The 18,213-nt window shown below is 39.7% G+C and overlaps 1 protein-coding gene across 4 annotated transcripts in view; it reads left to right on the top strand.

Annotated features, from left to right (window-relative positions):
* Positions 1–11,571: 11,571 nt before the first annotated feature.
* Positions 11,572–18,213, top strand: part of sh3kbp1 (SH3-domain kinase binding protein 1) — a 34,890-nt gene continuing 28,248 nt past the window's right edge. For 2 of the 4 annotated variants that reach the window (XM_065948801.1, XM_020657423.3), the window contains exon 1: positions 11,573–11,826. In XM_065948801.1, the coding sequence (XP_065804873.1) occupies positions 11,823–11,826 (4 nt within the window). In that variant the 5' untranslated portion in view covers positions 11,573–11,822. Of the gene's footprint in view, positions 11,827–18,213 lie in introns of all 4 variants that reach the window. The other 2 variants (XM_065948804.1, XM_065948803.1) reach the window with 2 other exon arrangements.

Raw genomic sequence — 18,213 nt, 5'->3', positions numbered from 1 at the left:
GTACACACAGTTAAAGTGAGCGCGCGCTCCCAAACGTGGTCCAGAAATATCGAATAATAGTACTAATTTATTATTAGGATATAAGTCACTTCTTTTAAATGTCTTCTTAAAACCCACTAATATAGACTTGTCGTTTTCTTATCCCTCATTATATTCAATGTATTCCATTCTTCACTTGTTATTTCATCTTTTCAAATACTATATTTCACTATTATTCTCAATTTCAGCGTTGCTTTTACTTCTTTTTATTGCTTTTATCTCCTCTTTACTGTTTTTATATTCCTTTTATACTGTTCTTAATTCCCCGTATAGCTTTCATCTGTGTTTGTATTGCTCTTAATTGATTTACTTTACTCCCTTTATCACTTTTAATTCTTATACTGCTTTTATAATAATAATAATAATAATAACTGTATTTATATAGCACCTTTTAAAAACACAGGTTGACAAAGTGCTTTGACAATCAGCAAAAACAAGAACAAACGAAACCAAACACAGAAGAACATAAACAACAGCAAGAACATAACAAATGCAAAATACTCAAAATAATTCAATACAATTCAACAGAAAAGAACCCAAAGTGCACGATACACAACAGACATATATAACCCGACCATCACAAGAACCATCATTAGAACCATCATAAGAACCCAGGCAACACAAGAACCCAACAACACGAGCTGAGACCAAGAGGAACCAAAGATTTAAAAAGATGTAAGAAACTAAAAGAGATAAAAGCAAATCAAAAGATAAACAGCAATAAGAAGGTAAGAGCAGGAAAAGAAAAAGAAACAAGTGGTTAAAGGGTCAAATAAAACTAAAACTATAATATTAATAAAAATAAAAAGTAAATATAAATATAAAACATAAATAGATAAAGTAAGTAAGATAAGAAATTACCAAGTTAAAACATAAGAGGAGTTAAGATCAGAGCATGAATAAAAGGACAGTAAGAAGTAAAAGAAGATAAAAATAGTAAAACCAGTAAGAAAAGACATTAAGAAGACGACATCACATAAAAGCAAGTCTGTTATTGCCTTGATCTCGTTATCACCTTTACCTTTTTACTGCTGTTATTGTGTTTTATTGCTCCTTTCCCTTCTAATGTTTTGATCTCTTTTACTCACATCATCTGGTCCTTCAAGGTCTCATTTCATGCTGTTGGGTTCTTATGATGGTTTTCACGATGTCTCTCCTGACCCTTAACATGCTTTTGTTCATATTTGCAAACATTGTTGTATTATTCTCAATACACATAAAGGCTTCTTCCTTCTTCTTCACGTGATTGAAGTCTTGATATTATTAGTGTTGCTTATTGAGTAATTGTAATCCTAAAATGTTTCACTTTTCAATACACTAATGTCTCAAACATTTCCTTAAAGGAAATAAATCCAAACATGCCTAACCAGATGTGCAACTAATTCCACAATGAAAATCACAGCTCCATTTTCAAGAACATTCTACCTATTGTTGGTGTAATCTCTTTGCAGGACATGCTCATGACTCTGAACCGGCTGAACAAGAGATTAAGTAGATCCAGGAAGTTCAAGATAGTTTGTGCAAAAACTGTAAGCTAAACAACATTTAAAATCTATATTTTTAATTGTATTTATCAGACATGTTGACTTTATGACTGTAACAGATGTAAACAAAGAAGGCTACTCCTCTATCAAATTAAATAAACAGACCTTTAGGTTACCTGAAACCTCTGTATCTATGGTTCATTTTGTGCATGTGAAGCTATAACAAAGTTTAAAACCTCGAGGCTGAGGAGCAGGTGAGACGTTCAGGAGAGGAGGTGAGACGTTCAGGGGAGCAGGTGAGACGTTCAGGGGAGGAGGTGAGACGTTCAGGGGAGCAGGTGAGACGTTCAGGGGAGCGGGTGAGACGTTCAGGGGAGCGGGTGAGACGTTCAGGGGAGCGGGTGAGACGTTCAGGGGAGCAGGTGAGACGTTCAGGAGAGCAGGTGAGACGTTCAGGGGAGCAGGTGAGACGTTCAGGGGAGGAGGTGAGACGTTCAGGGGAGCAGGTGAGACGTTCAGGGGAGCAGGTGAGACGTTCAGGAGAGCAGGTGAGACGTTCAGGGGAGCAGGTGAGACGTTCAGGGGAGCAGGTGAGACGTTCAGGGGAGCAGGTGAGACGTTCAGGGGAGGAGGTGAGACGTTCAGGGGAGCGGGTGAGACGTTCAGGGGAGCAGGTGAGACGTTCAGGGGAGGAGGTGAGACGTTCAGGTGAGCTGCACGGTGGCAGGTGATTCAGTGGGTGGAGTTGGAGACAGCAGTCACGTCTGAGCTGTCTGACTTTCCCAGTCTCCTCAAGGTAAGATTACTTTGAATGTTGGTACACAGTTTAATCCTGTTGGGTTTACAACCTGTCGAAGTGATAACGCTTACAGAAGCAGATTATGCTATCTGCACAGCTTGAGCTGAGCTATCACTACTGTGTGTTCGGCAATCTAACCTTCAAACACAAGTTGATAAAATAAATCAACCACCCAATAGGACCTTATTATATATAATTATATAATATAATATTAATATTCTAGGGCAATATGTAATATTCCCCCTGATAAACATAAAGATTCAAAACAAAGTTAGTATACATTTCTATACAATGCTATAGATGTTATTCATTGTTTCCCTCAAAGGTCAAACATTAGGGATAATAGTTGGAATTAGCCATAGCGACCCATTGTTGACCCTTTGACCCATTGACCCATGGTTTGGGCCCTTTTTTCTTTTTTCTTTTGTAGACGCCATCTTGGTTGTTTTGGAGCCCAAAGTGATATATGAGAGGCTGGATAAGCAATAATGCTCGGCTCAACCACGCTTGAGTCGAGATTTCTAAATTTAGATTTAGATTTCTAAATAATCTGATTTCTCCTTCTGGCCATTAGAAGGACTGCTGGTTTAAAACACTTCCACAAAGGCATAGCTTTCAGAATGAGTTTTTTTTTTTTAACTGACAGGATGCTTACTCCCATAGTTACTGTTATCACGCCGTCTAAGGTTTCTATTCCAACATGGCACACCTTTTATACAATGAACAAAACTCCAACACTCTGAACTCTGGGTGTAGATTACTCTGGTTTCCTTGTTCAATGTCGACTCTATCCAGACAATCTGTGCAGTGCCTTTCACTCTTCTTAGCTGTTACACTTGTCTTTAAATTCCAAGCACCACCTGAAATCTAAGTGTTTAAAAATACCAAAAAACTGACAGTGAAGGAGACACTGCTCCTGTTTTCAGACAATAATCCCCTTAGATTGGAAGTGATACACGCGTAACATCATCCTGCGGGGGAAGAGATTTACTGTAACATGATCTCATTCCACTGTGTCACCGCAGATGGTTTCTTGCCAGTCATCTGTTGGTGCAAACTGTTGCAGGGCTTATAAACCCCTGAACATGGAGGATGTGGGTTTACACTGTTGAGACGTTTGAGTCAGTTACTGTAACTTTAAGGGTCAGTATCAGAAAACATTGCATTGTTTCTGCCAACGCACGCCCTTTGTGTACCTCAAGGCCTGTAATAAAGCTCTATTTATGCTCACTGTAAGATAAAATATGTCAGGAGAAACAGCAGTACTTAATCCTTTTATAGGGTATCTGATTATATAGAATTAAATGTATTTTCATTATATTATGAAATCTGAATCCTATCTCTGATTTGAATAAGTAAAAGATAATTTAAGCATACATTTCAGAGGATTCAAATTAGTGAATCATTTTCTGAAGAATCCAGCCATCTACACACTCCATCAAAATCAACTTCATACATTTGAAGGAGTTTATGTATATCGGCTGTGCTGAGATATTTTATAAGTAATATGTAACTCCTGGTTTGTAATGGTTTTCCATCAAACTTTTGGCCAGTAGTGACTGGATAGTATGTCTAGTGTTCACACATAGAATACAACATTGTATGTGGTATTTTTAAAAGGTTAAAAGAGTCTTTGATACAACTTGTTCAACCAATCAGAAACCAGTGTTTACACCAGGGGTGTCCAAAGTGCGGCCCAAGGGCCATTTGCGGCCCTTGAGGGGATTTTTTGCGGCCCGTGACTTCAAATGAAGAATCAGAAGATTTTGGCCCGAGGCCTTGATTAAGATCGGCACATTATCTTACTTTTCTTTTTCATGTTAACAAGGGAACAATATTCCTAAAATAGAAAATGTTCAGTAACATGTATGTTGGTTTTTTTTAAATCTACAGCTTTTATTATTTTCCACATTTTTTTGTAAACTATGAAAAAAAACTTATGCACAGTTTTTGCAAACAAGTGGACTGTTGTTTAACCATTTAATGACCTGAGCTAAATGCAGAAAGCTTTTCCAAAAACATGAACCACATTACAGGCTTGATTCTGAGAAAAAATAAAAAATAAAGTAGAACGAAGAAATCAATGTATTTGATTTCCTTTTATTAAAGGGTTTCTTTAGCGAGCCTTTTGATTCTGATCTACAAAGCCTTACTATTTTTTCAACTATATTTCAAAAAACAAAACCTGTGGCCCGCGAGCGATTCTAACACGACAATTTTGGCCCGCAAGAAAAAAAAGTTTGGACACCACTGGTTTACAGTATGTAGGAATTTATTATGATCGGTCAGGAGGGGGCGCCATACTTTTGAAAAGCTGCCAGTGACTTTTGCTGTATTGTTCACTTTAACAGAACAGTCTAGTCAAAGATTAAACTTGTTCTGCACAATCTGCTCTGCTATGTTAATGACTAAAGTCAAAAAACATTTGTCAATGATTTTTTGGGAGGATTACGTGAGGTTTCCGAAAATGTTTCTGCAGCCTCCAAAAATACACCCGACTGCCATCAGACAGCCAACGTGTGAAAAGGAAGGATGCGTGTTAGAAATATAGATTCTGCACTTCTCAGTCTTCTCACTGTGCGTGTGTGGTTGTGTGTGTGTTCCCACATGAACTGTAGGCGGCAAAATTATAATTGGGGCTGAAAACGTCATGCAGTAGCAACATTGTCCCAGATGGTGTCAGCTTAGCGCTGTGTGTGAAAATAACCTCTAATCTCAGGAGAGAATAAGCCTCCATCTCTGGATGAGGAATCAATTTGTCTTTTCTTAAGGCAGACTGTGCATTCAGCAGCAGCAAAGATGGCATCCTGTGGGAGGATATTTGTATAAGACAAAATTATATAATGTCTTTACATTCTGTTTACATTTCAGAGCAGCTATTTTGACAGAATGGTGTTTCACTGTGTTTTTGTTGGCTGATTAGGAATACAGCTATGTGAATTATTGCTTCAAAGGAGGGTCTCAACAAGTGTGTCTTTTTCTAACTGAAATGATAAATGGGCTTGAGCTTGTATAACGCCTTTTCTGGTCTTCTGACTACTCAAAGCGCTTTTACATCGCACGTCACACCTACACATTCACACCCACTCACACTGAAGGCAGAGGTTTCTATGTAAAGTGACCATCAGAAGTAATTTATCCCATTTGTACATATTCATACAAGAAAAAAACGGTCAGCACTCTAAATGTTGTATTTTAATTGCCACTCGTACATATTCATACACCAAGACAAAGCAAGTTGGGTGACTTAACAGGGTTAAGTGTTTTGCTAAAGGACACATTGGACATGTGGCTGAAGGCGCTGGGGATCGAACCGCGACCTTCCGCTTAGAAGACGACCGACTCTAGCGACTGAGCCACAGCTGCCACTGAAGCATGCAGCAAAGACTTATCTTGAAATATATTTTTGTGGTGGTACAATACAAAAATACTTCACAGATTTAGAAAACAGAACTGAAAGAGCTTTACAACAAATCAAGGTTTTAACCGCTGACATAAACTGCTTTAGCTTCTGTAGTGACAAGAGTTGACTGAAATAAGTATTACCCGTCTAATATGTGTCCATTAGCTACTTAGCTAGGAGACCATTAGCTAGCCTAGCATAACGACGACAGCAGACACAAACATCTAGCCTGGCTTTAGACAAATTAATACAAAATCAACCTGTATAGTCACAGCATCACTATAAAATGTACATGTCATAAGTTTTCTGTTTGATTGGTAGTAAATAAAAATAAAGTTTTTCATGTTATTAGCTGGACATCTGTTCGTCTCTGCGAACAGGCTAAGCTAACTTAGCTGTGGTCTACAGCCTTGTATTTACCGGATGAAGAAAAATGTTCAAAATGATATCTTCATATATTTGTACCTGTCTGTTTTAAGTAAAACTAGAGCCATGCAGTTTGTTATGACTTTAGTTGGGGACACGACTACTTGCCTACCGCTATTGCTAACAGTTCTTTCGGGACAGTTGTGTCGCAAAATTTGTTTTCAATTTAATATCAAGTGTTACAGCTTGTGTGCCATGATAATGACACCGACATGATAAAACTATTCAAATCAGCTTTTTGTTTTGATTTGAGAAGGGATCAGCATGTCGCGATTTTATAAGTGGTTACATTAAAAGCACAAAATTAGCTTGCCTGGCTATCACAGGTTAGCACAGTGGGATTAAACCTAAACTAGTCAGGTGTGCTGATGTTGTTTGGGTGCAGAAAACACAACAGCAGAGGAAAAGCAATAAACTTAATGCACTGAGGTGTATTCAACACTCCAGATGTGTTTGCACAGTTAACTCCTTTATTAAAGTAATGACACGTTTACACATTAAACGGAACTGCGGTGTAAACTGTAACGGGATAGAACTAAAATAATCACAAGATAGAAGTCGGGACATAACTTTGGGGTCATTTTGAAGCTTTTAATTGGTCCAAAAAACGCCCCTGAGTGCAGGATGAGTCATCAGACATTAAAAATGTTTACAGGAAGAGAAAAACCTGGTATTTTGCTGTGAAAATCCTCAGATAATGCTTTATTGAAATGTACTTGGCAGATAAATTAACATGTAAAAACAGAAACACTGATTGGGTTAAAACTGGAATGTGTTTTTCATTTCATAGAGACTTGAAAGGAGAGCTGCTTTCAATGGTACTGAGAGTTTGAACCGAGCATTAAACATTGAAAAACACTTTCACGGATAAAGGCGATATAATAAGAGCTTGCAGTGCTATCCAAAAAAAAAAATCATTTACACATTCAAGTCAAGGTTGCACAAGTTTCATCTCTCTTGCGTCAGAGATACCTGAGATGAATTGACAAAAATACTGACTGACTACCTCCGGTCATATGAATGTCATTCCTGAGCTGTGCTGTATTTTATCAGATCAGATCATCTTCAGTGTCGTCCTGGCAGCTTCTTATGTCACTGTACTCCACCTGAGTGACAGCTGATTGGGAAAAATCTCGATTCCTCATCTCTCTTTTTCTCTTCTCTGAGCCACTGCTGCATCATTTCATCGGCCTGATTCTGCTGCTGCCAGCACATTCTCCCTGTTTGATCCAGAGGGAGCAACAACACCGCAGGGCTTAGCAAGGTGTGTGTGTGTGTGTGAGAGAGTGTGTGTGTGAGAGAGAGAGAGAGTGTGTGTGTGTGTGTGTGTGTGTGTGTGTGTGTGTGTGTGTGTGTGTGTGTGTGTGTGTGTGTTTGTTAGAGAGTGTGTGTGTGTGTTAGACAGGGAGAGTGTGTGTGTGTGTTAGAGAGTGTGTGTGTGTGTGTGTGTTAGAGAGTGTGTGTGTGTGTGTGTGTGTGTGTGTGTGTGTGTGTGTGTGTGTGTGTGTTAAAGAATGTGTGTTAGACAGGGAGAGTGTGTGTGTGTCCGTGTGTGTGTGTGTGTTAGAGTGTGTGTGTGTGTGTGTTAGAGAGTGTGTGTGTGTGTGTGTGTGTGTTAGAGAGTGTGTGTGTGTGTGTGTGTGTGTTAGAGACTGTGTGTGTGCGTGTGTGTGTGTTAGAGACTGTGTGTGTGTGTGTGTGTTAGAGAGTGTGTGTGTGTGTGTGTGTGTGTATGTGTGTGTGTTAAAGAGTGTGTGTTAGACAGGGAGATTGTGTTTGTGTCCGTGTGTGTGTGTGTGTTACAGAGTGTGCGTGTGTGTGTGTTGGAGAGTGTGTGTGTGTGTGTGTTAGAGAGTGTGTGTGTGTGTGTGTTAGAGAGTGTGTGGGTGTGTTAGAGTGTGTGTGTGTGTGTGTGTGTGTGTTAGAGAGTGTGTGTGTGTGTGTGTGTGTGTGTGTGTGTGTGTGTGGGTGTGTGTGTGTTAGAGAGTGTGTGTGTGTGTGTGTGTGTGTGTGTGTGTGTGTGTGTTAGAGTGTGTGTGTGTGATATTTAAACTATCTTTCACTGAAGTGTATAAATCAGGACACTAGATTGTGCTCACTGTTAGAATGTCAGAGTCACTTTGAGTTGAGCAGTGCGAGGGTTAACTTTAGTCTAGTTATCGCGAGATGTGGCTTACACAGGTGCGAGGCTTTGTGTTTACAGTTGCTACCTTCAAAGGCTGTAGGAAATATTGTTGTCTGTGCAACATGCAATGAAAGTTAATAACAAGAGACGTTCCTTTTTATTTTGACCAAGTTAACATTTAAAGGCCAAATAAACCATATAATTAATTATTTAACTACATTAATTAACTTACTGCTTTACTGCTTCATAATAAAAGCTGTTTAACAGGCTCGACATACTTCAGTTAACTTCTCAAGTCCCCATGTATGATAAAACTATTTACCCATTAATCATGGGTTTCATTGTTAAATGTTAATTTGTCTGACATATTTCAATAAATCACTATCTGAGAATCTTTATAACCCAAAATAACACCAATTTTTTTTCTTTCTGTATAATGTTTCAAATGTCTGATGACTCATCCTGAACTCAGGAGCGTCTACTTGTTTTTTGCTTACTAAAAATCATCCCTATACCGTATGATTTCAGACCATTTTTATGGGTACTAAAAGACTTTAATCTCAGCACCCCTGAAATATAAGGGGTAAGTGCCCTACCTGATTTTTTAAAATCGGATCAAACTTCAGAAATAATCAATACTATTTTTTTAAGTGAAATATGTTCCTCTACAAATACCATCAATCATAACAGAAAACCCATTCAACACTCTGAACGTCCTGTCACAATCTCTTTAGGAGCCGAGCACCCTTAAGTCCTAAACTTGCTCGCCCCCGATCCCAACGTTATGTCCCGCCTTCTATCTTGTGATTGGTTCCATCATGTTTCATATGTCACGACACAGCAGTTAAAGATCTGGTTTATGGTGACCTTAAAGACACCCCCTTGATCAACTGGAATTTATGTCTTTTTTTCTGAAGGTGAAACTACTACTCACACCTTCAGACTTCTCATCAGGTGCAGCTTAACTCCAGCTCTATCTTGAGAATGAGAGCACATGTTTCAACTAGACAATTTGCATTTACCTGCGGAAAATGCGTGGGAATGCTGACCGCTGAAATGTTTTGCAAAACACTGCTGAATGAAGAAGAATCAGCAGAAACAGCTGAAGGAATAGTAGAAGAAGAAACAGTATTAGAGGAAATAGTATAAGAATAGTAGTAGTAGAAGAAGTAAAAGTAGTAAAAGTTGAAGAACAAGAAGTAGAAGTAGAAGAAGAAAAAGTAGAAGAGGAAATAGTATAAGAATAGTAGTGGTAGAAGAAGTAAAAGTAGTAAAAGCAGAAGAACAAGAAGTAGAATATTAAGAAACAGTAGTAGAAGTGATAGAACAAGTAGAAGATACAGTCAGACAATGAGAAAAAGGGGAAAACATCTCCCTATTGAGTGCTCATTTCAAGGGCTTAAATTAAGAGTTGGTGGCTAAATGATGACTTTGAGAGCAAGAGGACAAATGGCCGAACGCTTTGATGTGATTTTCATGTCTGGGATCCAAGAAATGTGGAAACCACAGCGATCTAAAAAGTTAGTCCCAAGAGGTTTGGTCAGGGAAGTTTGGCTGAAGTTTACCATTATCCCAGATGGTGAGTTATCTGGACCACCTGTCGCTTTGACGCTCACAGTGTAAAAAACGTTGCTCTGATTGTCCTGAAAACTCAATGTGTGAGAGAGGACAAGTTTTCCTACATTTTGAGGGTACATTTATTCGTGTGGGGTGAACATTGTGGTCAGTAGAGCAATTTGTTCGGGAGATTTTTGAAACTATGTCAGAACTCTGTCCCACTCTAGCGATGATGTCACGCACTCTAGCCCCGAACATTCCACCACACACACACCCATTCAACAACTCAACGCAAAGTGAAAGTAGTTTAGTGGAAAAGTGTGTGAACGTTTTAAAGTAAAAATGGAGTCTCCAGGCCAGAGGGGTCCAAACTTTTTCACTTGCGGGCCAAAATTGACATGTTAGAATCGCTCGCGGGCCACAGGTTTTGATTTTTTTTAAATATAGTTTAAAAAATAGTAAGGCTTTGTAAGATCACAATCAAAAGGCTCGCTAAAGAAATCCTTTAATAAAAGGAAATCAAATAGTTTTATTTCTTTGTTCTACTTTATTTGTTTTTTTTCTCAGAATCAAGCCTGTTACGTGGTTCATGTTTTTGGAAAAGCTTTCTGCATTTAGCTCAGATCATTAAATGGTTAAACAACAGTCCGCTTGTTTGCAAAAACTGTGCATACGTTTTTTTTCATAGTTTACAAAAAAATGTGGAAAATAGTAAAAGCTGTAGATTAAAAAAAAACAACAACATACATGTTACTGAACATTTTCTATTTTAGGAATATTGTTCCCTTGTTAACATGAAAAAGAAAAATAAGATAATGTGCCGATCTTAATCAAGGCCTCGGGCCAAAATCTTCTGATTCTTCATTTGAAGTCACGGGCCACAAAAAATCCCCTCAAATGGCCCTTGGGCCGCACTTTGGCCCCCCTCTGCTCTAGGCAGAACAGAGCCAAAGTTATAAGGCTGAGAAGAAAGTTGAAAAGTGGAAAATTTTCCCATTCATTTGAATAGGGAAACATTTTGTGGAAAAAGTGAAATAACTTAAAAAGTTAAAGTAGTAGAAAAGTCATAACCATCATGTCCCGAAGAAGCCGGATAGTGTGATAGTTGAATGGTGGAAGTAGCACAAACTGTTGGAGAGTTGAAAAGGGGAATAATAATAAAGATTTGAATAACAATAGTGTGAATGCTGTATTACAGCATTCACACTATTGTTATTCAAATTTAGCATACCTGTCTAAAGAAAGGTTAGGTAACAATGCCAAGATAAAAATGTGACGTGGACAAACCAGAGCCGTCACATTATTTGTTCACTATGTTTTTATTATAAAGGACAAAGAAGGAGAAGTGAATTAGGTTGAAAGGAAATGACTGTTAACTTGTAGAATACTAAAAAAAAAGAAAAGGGAAATACTCTGTTTATTAAATAAAAATAGATAGACATTTAAGAGATTAATACAATAATTCTAAAAATAACTGGGTGAAATCAAAGTTTTCATTTAAAGTAATCAGATGTGCTGTCCCCACATAACGCGGTGACAACACCATCTGTATTAGTGCAACAAATTGCGTGACATCTTCGTATGAAAAAACGCTGGCGAAGCCGGAATGTACAAGTTGCACATGAAGGCAACATGAGAGAGAGAGCGAGAGAGAGAGAGAGAGAGAGAGAGAGAGAGAGAGAGAGAGAGAGAGAGAGAGGGAGGGAGAGGGAGGGAGAGAGAGATTTGTTCATCAGCGCTTTTCCGTTTTCTGGGTATACTCGCTCTGCCTCCTCTGTCGTGTCACCAAAGAGAGAGAGAGAGAGAGAGAGAGAGAGAGAGAAAGAGGAAGGAATATGGTTTCATCTGACGCTCCTCCCGTTTCAGCTCGGCTGTAGCGGATCTGTACCGCGAACAGGAGGTTCAAACCCCCCCTTCACCTGGAGCAACCACCCCTTCCCGTGGACCAACCAGCCTGCAGGAGCACTAACAGCACACCGGGAGACATAAATGGGTAAGATGTAGAGCTTTTTTTTTCCGCTTCTGGTTTGAAGAATGCCCCAAAAATAGCCTCCGGCGCCTCTGCGCATCTGGATGAGCAGGAATAAACGCCCGGTCCAGATGCGCGCTGGGTTCAGACTCTCTCCTTCCCTCCTCTCTCCCCTCCCTACCTCACCTCCCCTTGACGCCTGTCTTTAGTCATAACCGAGCTGTTTGTAAGTGACCGCACAGTCTTTCTCAGCGCCTTTTTATTCATGATTAGGTCGCCGTGTGGGTGGGTGGGTGTGCAGGAGCAGCAGCAGCGAGATTTCAGGAAAGCAGCCGGTCACATTGATGCTTTGCAGATGTTGACACGTTTACATTCACTCTCTTTCTTTCTGCCCCATTGTGCTGCACTGTTTCTGACTCTCTCCAGCTTCCCGTCTCTGTGGATGAAACGGGCCTGACTCGCATGACATTCCTCCTCCCATCGTCTCTCTCTCTCTCTCTCTCTCTCTCTCTCTCTCCCTCTCTCCCTCGTTTCCCACAGCACTGCGCTGTTGCACACATTGCATGAAGATTAATTGTTTGCAGGTTTGGTTGCACGAGTATAGGCTAATGTTTCTTAGATGACATGGCCGGAGGTGATACTTCCTTTTTCTCTCCATCTGTGCTTATACTTAGAAGACATTCATTTGCATGACTTGTCCCTGCGAAAGGAGAACTTGACTCTCAAGCAGCTACATAAATACATTTAACAATATAAAGCTGTAATGAGCGTATAGTCATTGGTTGCAGCCCTTTTCCAGGATACCTATTTTCTCTTCCTGTTGGTGCAGATACTTTCCTTTGGACATCTGCCTCTGCTGCATGTAAACAAACAATGCACAGCTGTCCTCAAGGGAAACACTCACAGTTACCGTCAAGGCTGGATTACCTAAATCAGGCAATTTAACCACCATCAGAGCCCATCACGAGTCCCCAGATTCTCGTGTGTTTATGTGCTGTGGTACTTTAATGAATCGCTAAATTGGATGACTATGCACCACTAAATTACAACATAAACTGAAATGGAAATCACAGGGGCTTTTAAACACACCATATTAACTAAATACAGGGAAAACAAAAGTCTTAACTATCTTGTTAAGTTGAAGTTGCATTTACTGGATTAGTTAAGTGTGTTAACCTAAAGGTGACAGGGTGCATATATATTGCTCAGAAAGATGGGAGTGGTGATGTGTTGTGGGAAGCCAAGCTCATTTCTCCCCAGGGCCGTCACATGTGTTAATCCTTACTGACATCTGTATGAGAATAATATGTTGCCTAATAATCGTTTCATTAAAATTACAAGTATAAAATCATCACTGACCACTTTTTAAGGTATTTACATCTGTAAAAATCCATTGCAATTTCATCTTAGTTTTTCACATAATAAGCAACTTTACAAGGTTTGTAGTCTTCAGTATTTCCTGACGTTGAAGTTAAGCATGCACGTTTGATAACATTTTAATAACTGAGGTCACTGTTAAAGATGGCTTGTCCATTTGGCTCAACGTGTCCATATCTTGATACCATATAAACACCCGCTTGTAACATTTGCATGCCACTGCTTAGCGGTCAAAAAACAGTTTTTCCTTCCAGGTGGAACAAACCTACCTGATATAGACAACCGTCACCCTGTGAGATCCTATACACAAACACCACATATTATATTGAACATCTGCTTCTACAGGAATCATACAAAAATCACTCAATAGCTGTTTTCACACATGTACTCCTGGAAATTTCTAGAAATGCCAGTCCAGTCTGCCCCCCTGAATTTAAGTTTCCACTGTCACGAGTCGAGTCACGACGTGAAAAAGAAGTCTGTTATGGCGGATAAAAAAATATGGCATCCTCACCCTGAATGACACATGCTGGATGTATAGTTAGTGCATGTGACAAAAAGCCCTGTGCTAGGTAAACACTAGTTCAAGAACAGCTTTTTTTTCCTTTTGAAGAGCCGCAGCGTAGTGTAAAATATCACACTGGTGAGCAGAAAAGAGTATGAAGCAGTTTATTTATCCACATGAAGATCGCACCAGTCGAGCGTTAGAGAATATTACATGCTGCGTTTTCTCACCAGCTCACCCTGAGTTCATCCGGACATTTTAGCGGGGACTGGCCGAAAAAAAAAGTCCGGTAAAAGTCGGGTGAGAAATCCCGCCGTTTGCATCACAAGTGCAAAACACCAAATTGCAGAACCATTTTTAAAAAAAAAAAGTTAGATGGCACTGGTTTACACAATGAAGTGGACAATGGGTGCACTCAGATGCTTGGCAAGACACCAAATAAAGAATAAAAATAAAACAATTACAAGTCAGGAAGGCATCTTTCTGCCTTGCCAAGGAATTGCAGTTAACAGTTTCTAGTGAAACTGATGTGCAGCAGAGCGTTTGTAGCTAATGCTAATCATGTTCTTGGTGAAATGCTCAAAGCAAGCCAGAGCTGTACCCACTTTTAATTAATATCTTCAAACTTTATTTTAAACTGGTTTATAACATTTGTATTGTTGTACATGTATTTTAATGTATCCTCATATCATGTTATGGGGTTTTATGTAACTGAATGTTGTACATCTGTTTGTTTACACAAAGGCCCAACTGGGGACACGAGTTGGAAATTAGCAATAGCTATATGCTCTTTATGCAGCACATCAATTTAATGCTTTGTATTGAAATTATGTTAAATTGCATTGTCCCTATTAAATAAATAAATTCAAATTCTTCTACTTTCCCTTGTAGGGCTTCTTCATGTGTAGTGTAAGGCAAGGCAAGGCTGGTTTATTTATATAGCACATTTCAACAACAAGGCAATTCAAAGAGCTTCTTGTAATGAAACTATGAAGCTTAAAGTATCATAGAAACACAGTATGAAACAAGTGTGGAACATTCAAGGAGATTTTACTTAAAAATACATGATGATAAAAGCCTTGTGGTAGTTTGTTGTTTTGGTTATTTCTTTGTTTACTCCTTAAGGTGAGGTAAAAAATGAAGACAAACCGTCACACTTTTAGATGATCTCTTTCTACCGTTGCTGCAGTTTTCAAGGCGAAAAAAGAGTCCACTTTGTCTCTCTAAAACTGTGACCTTCACTCCCACTGAACTGACGACACATCCTTCCCATTTTTGTGCAAACATTCAACAGTTAAACAGTGACATGTTTGTTAAAGAGTCGAGTTTGCCTATTGCATCACTCTCAACAGAAAGAAAAATACATTATTGCAACCTTCACTAGAGGAATTGAAAACTGTCGATCTCTTTCTTGCTTCTGCTGAACCGAAGCAGCTGAGTAAGTCAATCGTGACATGTAACTTAAAAAAAAACTGTGACAGAATAATGAGCAGAGAATAGTTGCAAATGTCATTTCATGTGGGAGAATGTGCTGAAGTCTGGGATCCCGATCCACAGTTGGAGTGGGTGTTTTTCACTCCCATTGGGCTGCAGTCCAGCGTGAATGTTTTACAGACAGAAACCTGCAGCTGTTCTTGACATCATCAGCAACAGAATCCACCACTACACACAGGTTCAGCGTTCGCTCTGCAGAGTTTACTCTGTCTGTACGAGTAGTTTCCCCTTATCTAAACTCACTGCAGCTGCTCAGAGAGGAGGCTCTGTTCCTGTATGTGTGTTTTATTGACCGCTCGAGTGGGAGTTCTGTTTTGTCTGCAGGCTTCAAATATTCAGCGTCTTGTCTTGTTAAAGCCTCCAGACTGTCACTTTTATCCTCGAACAGACAATGTATCACCACAAAACATGAGTGTTAGAGTGTGTGCAAATAATCTATAAAGGTCAAATATTATCCTCCTTCTCAACAAGTTTAAATGAGTCTCAGAGGTCGGAGAAGTTTCTTGTTCTAAATCCACTCTGATCCTGTATTTGATCATGTCTATAAACCCCTCTAATTCAGCCCTGCTCAGAACAGGCTGTTTCTGTGTCTGTAGCTTTAAATATGTAAATGAGCTGTGTTTGACCACGCCCCCTCTCTGGAAGGGCTTGAGTGCAGGCTTTCTCGCTGCATGCCCCCATTGATTACAGTGTGTTATTGTTACCCCACCAACACCTGGTATAAACATATAATCTGTGTCTTGAATGACATCCAAACAAAAGCTTTTCTGTTATTCTAGTATTTATACTGTAAAGCTCTCTGGTCAGGGATTTCTTTATGCTAATGTGGGCTCTACAGACATTTGCTGCGATAGCATGCTAGGTGGAAAATTAGGATATCAGGGACCAATTTTTACAGACCTGAGGAGGTTTCAGACTTGGATAGGCCATTGTAGCCCATGTAGCATTGACTCTAAATACACTACAGTGTGCATGTGTAACCTACAAAAAAAATAGGCTTTATCACGATAGCCTAGTTTTAAAGGCTTCATATGTGATTTTTCACACTTGAATGTAACAGAAATTAAGTATATCCTCTGAAAATAACTCTGTGAGTCATGACTGTCTACAATGGGTGTAACACCCGAGTCCCACTGTCTGTGATGTTTTCAGAGTTTTCAGAGTCCTATCTTCACTTTGTTTACATCGCCAGGACGGCCGGCTGACTCCTCCCCTCACGTATAAAAGTTGTTTAATTGAGGGACTAGAGAAAAGAAGAATAACATACTGTACTCACTGCTTAACTGTGTTTCTAGATCACGCTCATTTCAGGTAAATTTACATGCAGTGTGAAGATACCAGCATAATAAAGATCGCTAGCATTAGCATGCTAACACAACAATGCACCGTGAGTCATTTTGGTTTCATGCTGGTGCTCAAGGGCGACATCTGCTGGATCAAAAAATCACATATAAAGCCATTAAGGACAGAAAATAGATTTCTCAATTCAGCCATGGCTTCTGTCTTTTTGTAGGATGTGATTACAAATAAGATAAATACAGAATATCAGTATCAAGTATACTTTTTAAGAATGCAGCTACTGGCATTGCACATTTCTGTAAAGTGCATTGTTGTGCTTGTGTCCATCAGGGATATTAAATGCTGGCTGCTGTACATCTGTTGCACAGATAAGTTCCCTGTTTTTTTTTAGGACTCTTGGCTTTAACTTTGTGACACTTAAACCGTGCAGCCGTCTTTGCACTCTGTGATGTCCTGTGCTGAGCCACAAGCTGTCGTCGTCTTCTTCTTCAGCAGTAAAGTGAGTTTGTGTGTTTGTTGACTGACGTGGGTGGTGGAAGGACTGCCGTGTTTCTTCCCGATCTGCCACTCAGAAGAGCACTAACGATTGGTGGTTCACAAGACGACTGCTACACGATATTAATTCACAGCACATACTTCCCCTAATTTAAAACCTTTCCTCTTCTGCTGCAGCGGTATCTGACACTTCCTCACAAACTTCACCGCTGAGAGCAACAAAAATAGAAAACAAAGACGGTATTTGCGCCACGTCGCCGCCTCATCTGCGGGTAATCTCTTTAGTTATCTTGAGCCAGAATCATATCCTCCCCATCTGAGCGCGGGGCCAAGTTGGACTGCGTTCATTTGCTTTGTCTGCTTCATCTTGAAGCATTGTGGAAATCTTCCTCCTCCTCGTCCTCCTTTCCCATTGATTTAAACTCCTAAAGACGCCGTGACCTTCCACTTTTTACACAGCTGCTTTCCCAATATGTGCGGTTGTTTTTGGCTAGCGTGTCACTCTTGTGGTTTTCGCTTGGTGATGCATTAAATGTGTTGAAACATGTATGATACTATATGTGTGAGGCAGAGATCCTTTTGGGGAAGAAGCCAATCTGTCAGAGTCGTCGCAAGCTACCCCAGTTATCCCCATGGTTACCCAAACCCCCCCCCCCCGAAACGCCCTCCTCCACCCCCTCATTTAGCAGCCTACGCAGGCCTCAGTGGTCAATATGAGTGTGCACGAGTGTGTTTGTTTAAAGGTTAGGGTTTAAGAAAGCGACCAAGTAAGTGATATGACACATTCAAAACATTATTATGAGCTGCACGAGCAGCCACAAGTTGTTTGTGTTGATGCAAGTGTGATAAAAAACAAGAAGAAAAAGACGTGTGCATATTTTCTAGCTGCTACTTATGGCAAGGCTTTTATTGGAAACAGCTTTTTATTAGACCTTTTCTTTACTCTAATCTTTTCAGACACAGTTAAGGTGCCAATTACCAAACACTGACGCAGGATCTGTTGTTTGAAAAATGTGCGAGAAAGGACCAAACATGACGTCCATCCATTCAATCTAGAAAGTCCAATTAAATCATGATCTGTTGCTACTACAGGGGGTCTGTTCCCTGGAAAACAGGCTTACGTAACTGTTGGGTGTAAATGCATGCCTTGATGTAAGAAGACTTTGGGAAAAAAACTGTGGGAGGCAAGTTTGTAGAAACTAACAAGATCAAGATGAATTTTTAAAAGTATCAAACCAGAA

This window comes from Labrus bergylta, chromosome 20 (genome assembly GCF_963930695.1).
Source record: "Labrus bergylta chromosome 20, fLabBer1.1, whole genome shotgun sequence".
Lineage (NCBI taxonomy): Eukaryota > Metazoa > Chordata > Actinopteri > Labriformes > Labridae > Labrus > Labrus bergylta.
This window is presented reverse-complemented; position numbering and strand designations above follow the sequence as displayed.